Below are 4082 nucleotides of genomic sequence, written 5' to 3'. Positions count from 1 at the left end.
GTCGGAACCAGAGACGATTGAGAAGATTGCAGCAGAATTAACAATGAACACACGACCACGTTCAACTCATTTGGACACAACAGCAACAAGAAATCCGGTGGCAAGCCACCTGATCTGTCGGAACCAGAGACGATTGAGAAGATTGCAGCAGAAATTAACAATGAACACACAACCACGTTCAACTCATTTGGACACAACAGCAACAAGAAATCCGGTGGCAAGCCACCTGATCTGTCGGAACCAGAGACGATGAGAAGATTGCAGCAGAATTAACAATGAACACACAACCACGTTCAACTCATTGGACACAACAGCAACAGAAATCCGGTGGCAAGCCACTGATCTGTCGGAACCAGAGACGATTGAAAAGATTGCATCGAAAATTAACAATGAACACACACCACGTTCAACTCATTTGGACACAACAGCAACAAGAATCCGGTGGCAAGCCACCTGATCTGTCGGAACCAGAAACTATTGAGAAGATTGCAGCAGAAATTAACAATGAACACACAACCACGTTCAACTCATTCGGACACAACAGCAACAAGAAATCCGGTGGCAAGCCACCTGATCTGTCAGAACCAGAGACGATTGAAAAGATTGCATCGAAAATTAACAATGAACACACAACCACGTTCAACTCATTCGACACAACAGCAACAAGAAATCCGGTGGCAAGCCACCTGATCTGTCGGAACCAGAGACGCTTGAGAAGATTGCGGCAGAAATTAACAACTTTACCAATGCTGACCACTTCACTCCTCCCCACATTTCTGCTCCTGCTCAACCTGTCACCTTGGAAGTCAAAAGGATCCACATCCAAGCGTCTGTGTCCCTGAGATGATGATTGCAGCAGAAATTAACAATGAACACACAACCACGTTCAACTCATTCGGACACAACAGCAACAAGAAATCCGGTGGCAAGCCACCTGATCTGTTGGAACCAGAGACGCTTGAGAAGATTGCGGCAGAAATGAACAATGAACACACGACCACGTTAAACTCATTCGGACACAACAGCAACAAGAAATCCGGTGGCAAGCCACCTGATCTGTCGGAACCAGAGACGCTTGAGAAGATTGCGGCAGAAATGAACAATGAACACACAACCACATTCAACTCATTCGGACACAACAGCAACAAGAAATCCGGTGGCAAGCCACCTGATCTGTCGGAACCAGAGACGCTTGAGAAGATTGCGGCAGAAATGAACAATGAACACACGACCACGTTCAACTCATTCGGACACAACAGCAACAAGAAATCCGGTGGCAAGCCACCTGATCTGTCGGAACCAGAGACGCTTGAGAAGATTGCGGCAGAAATGAACAATGAACACACAACCACGTTCAACTCATTCGGACACAACAGCAACAAGAAATCCGGTGGCAAGCCACCTGATCTGTCGGAACCAGAGACGCTTGAGAAGATTGCGGCAGAAATGAACAATGAACACACGACCACGTTCAACTCATTCGGACACAACAGCAACAAGAAATCCGGTGGCAAGCCACCTGATCTGTTGGAACCAGAGACGCTTGAGAAGATTGCGGCAGAAATTAACAACTTTACCAATGCTGACCACTTCACTCCTCCCCGCATTTCTGCTCCTGCTCAACCTGTCACCTTGGAGGTCAAAAGGATCCACATCCAAGCGTCTGTGTCCCTGAGAATATGATGTAAGTCAGGACATAAATTCAATCTTCCAATTTAATGTAAAAATTAAAATTCATTTTCAAACCTTAACCGATTTCAGCAACATAAGAAAAAGGAAGATGAAATTTCACATATAACTGGCCACTAACGGTGCATGTACATGCATGTTCCAAGCACACACACGTGTTCATCATGCATGTTTTTTCATCAACAAGAGGCTCCTAACATAACAATAAACCACTGGTGAACAACATTTTACAATGATAGAAAATAATTTTACCTCAAATAGAGAGCAAAGAAGAAAAAATAAGCATCAAAAAGCCCAACCTCAAAACATTTGCTGAAGCCATTCACTGTGATAAAGCAACAATGTATGATGACATGTGTATCTTGCATGTCCTACTGTTAGTTGCCAGCCTTAAAGAGACAAAATTTCACAAATCTGGGTTTAAATTGAGAATTTGAGAAGGTCAAAAGTTCATACTGTCAACACCAACTTATAGTGGTTCACGTTATAGAGTCAATGTTAATTATAGGACTTGAAAATTGAATTTTTGGATATTCAATTATAGATACAGTGGTCCAGAAACAATCTGACAACTTGCGGAGCTGGAAAATGATAGTGCTATCTGCTTTGTTGAATGATAGACAAGGATAGCATCACCAATGTTAATCATTATAAAATGCACCTCACTATACTTTCTATTGGATTTTGGTATTCTCCGTGAAAACTACACAGTGTTGTTATTCTGATCAACAAATACAGTATGTTTATCAATTTTAATAAATTTTATTATTGTACGTGAACTTGCAAATATTGGGCCACTCAACTCATTCGTTCAACTCATTCGGACACAACAGCAACAAGAAATCCGGTGGCAAGCCACCTGATCTGTCGGAACCAGAGACGCTTGAGAAGATTGCGGCAGAAATGAACAATGAACACACGACCACGTTCAACTCATTCGGACACGACAGCAACAAGAAATCCGGTGGCAAGCCACCTGATCTGTCGGAACCAGAGACGCTTGAGAAGATTGCGGCAGAAATGAACAATGAACACACGACCACGTTCAACTCATTCGGACACAACAGCAACAAGAAATCCGGTGGCAAGCCACCTGATCTGTCGGAACCAGAGACGCTTGAGAAGATTGCGGCAGAAATGAACAATGAACACACAACCACATTCAACTCATTCGGACACAACAGCAACAAGAAATCCGGTGGCAAGCCACCTGATCTGTCGGAACCAGAGACGCTTGAGAAGATTGCGGCAGAAATGAACAATGAACACACGACCACGTTCAACTCATTCGGACACAACAGCAACAAGAAATCCGGTGGCAAGCCACCTGATCTGTCGGAACCAGAGACGCTTGAGAAGATTGCGGCAGAAATGAACAATGAACACACAACCACGTTCAACTCATTCGGACACAACAGCAACAAGAAATCCGGTGGCAAGCCACCTGATCTGTCGGAACCAGAGACGCTTGAGAAGATTGCGGCAGAAATGAACAATGAACACACGACCACGTTCAACTCATTCGGACACAACAGCAACAAGAAATCCGGTGGCAAGCCACCTGATCTGTTGGAACCAGAGACGCTTGAGAAGATTGCGGCAGAAATTAACAACTTTACCAATGCTGACCACTTCACTCCTCCCCACATTTCTGCTCCTGCTCAACCTGTCACCTTGGAAGTCAAAAGGATCCACATCCAAGCGTCTGTGTCCCTGAGATGATGATTGCAGCAGAAATTAACAATGAACACACGACCACGTTCAACTCATTCGGACACACAGCAACAAGAAATACGGTGTCAAGCCACCTGATCTGTCAGAACCAGAGACTATTGAGAAGATTGCAGCAAAAATTAACAATGAACACACAACCACATTCAACTCATTCGGACACACAGCAACAAGAAATCCGAAGACAAGCCACCTGATCTGTCGGAACCAGAGACGATGAGAAGATTGCAGCAAAAATTAACAATGAACACACGACCACGTTCAACTAATTCGGACACAACAGCAACAAGAAATCCGAAGACAAGCCACCTGATCTGTTGGAACCAGAGACGATTGAGAAGATTGCAGCGAAAATTAACAATGAACACACGACCACGTTCAACTCATTCGGACACAACAGCAACAAGAAATACGGTGGCAAGCCACCTGATCTGTCGGAACCAGAAACTATTGAGAAGATTGCAGCAGAAATTAACAATGAACACACACCACGTTCAACTCATTCGGACACAACAGCAACAAGAAATCCGAAGACAAGCCACCTGATCTGTCAGAACCAGAGACGCTTGAGAAGATTGCGGCAGAAATGAACAATGAACACACGACCACGTTCAACTCATTCGGACACAACAGCAACAAGAAATCCGGTGGCAAGCCACCTG

General features: G+C 44.3%; 1 protein-coding gene across 1 annotated transcript; it reads left to right on the top strand.

Annotated features, from left to right (window-relative positions):
- The first annotated feature begins 663 nt into the window (after positions 1 to 663).
- LOC120353510 lies at positions 664 to 3436 on the top strand. Its single transcript, XM_039437368.1, has 2 exons — positions 664 to 1475; positions 2505 to 3436. The coding sequence occupies exons 1-2, from the start codon at positions 844 to 846 to the stop codon at positions 3409 to 3411; spliced, it is 1539 nt and encodes a 512-aa protein (XP_039293302.1). The 5' UTR covers positions 664 to 843; the 3' UTR covers positions 3412 to 3436.
- The last annotated feature ends 646 nt before the right edge of the window (positions 3437 to 4082 follow it).

This window comes from Nilaparvata lugens, chromosome 11 (assembly GCF_014356525.2).
Source record: "Nilaparvata lugens isolate BPH chromosome 11, ASM1435652v1, whole genome shotgun sequence".
In the NCBI taxonomy this organism is placed as follows: domain Eukaryota; kingdom Metazoa; phylum Arthropoda; class Insecta; order Hemiptera; family Delphacidae; genus Nilaparvata; species Nilaparvata lugens.
This window is presented reverse-complemented; position numbering and strand designations above follow the sequence as displayed.

What these genes read in the sequence shown, in the direction of transcription:
- LOC120353510 (XM_039437368.1), top strand. Translation starts at nt 844, where the DNA reads ATGATGATTGCAGCAGAAATTAACAATGAACACACAACCACGTTCAAC. An exon ending in GAACACACGACCACGTTCAA is followed by an intron (nt 1,476 to 2,504) that starts CTCATTCGGACA and finishes TCATTCGTTCAA; the next exon opens with CTCATTCGGACACAACAGCA.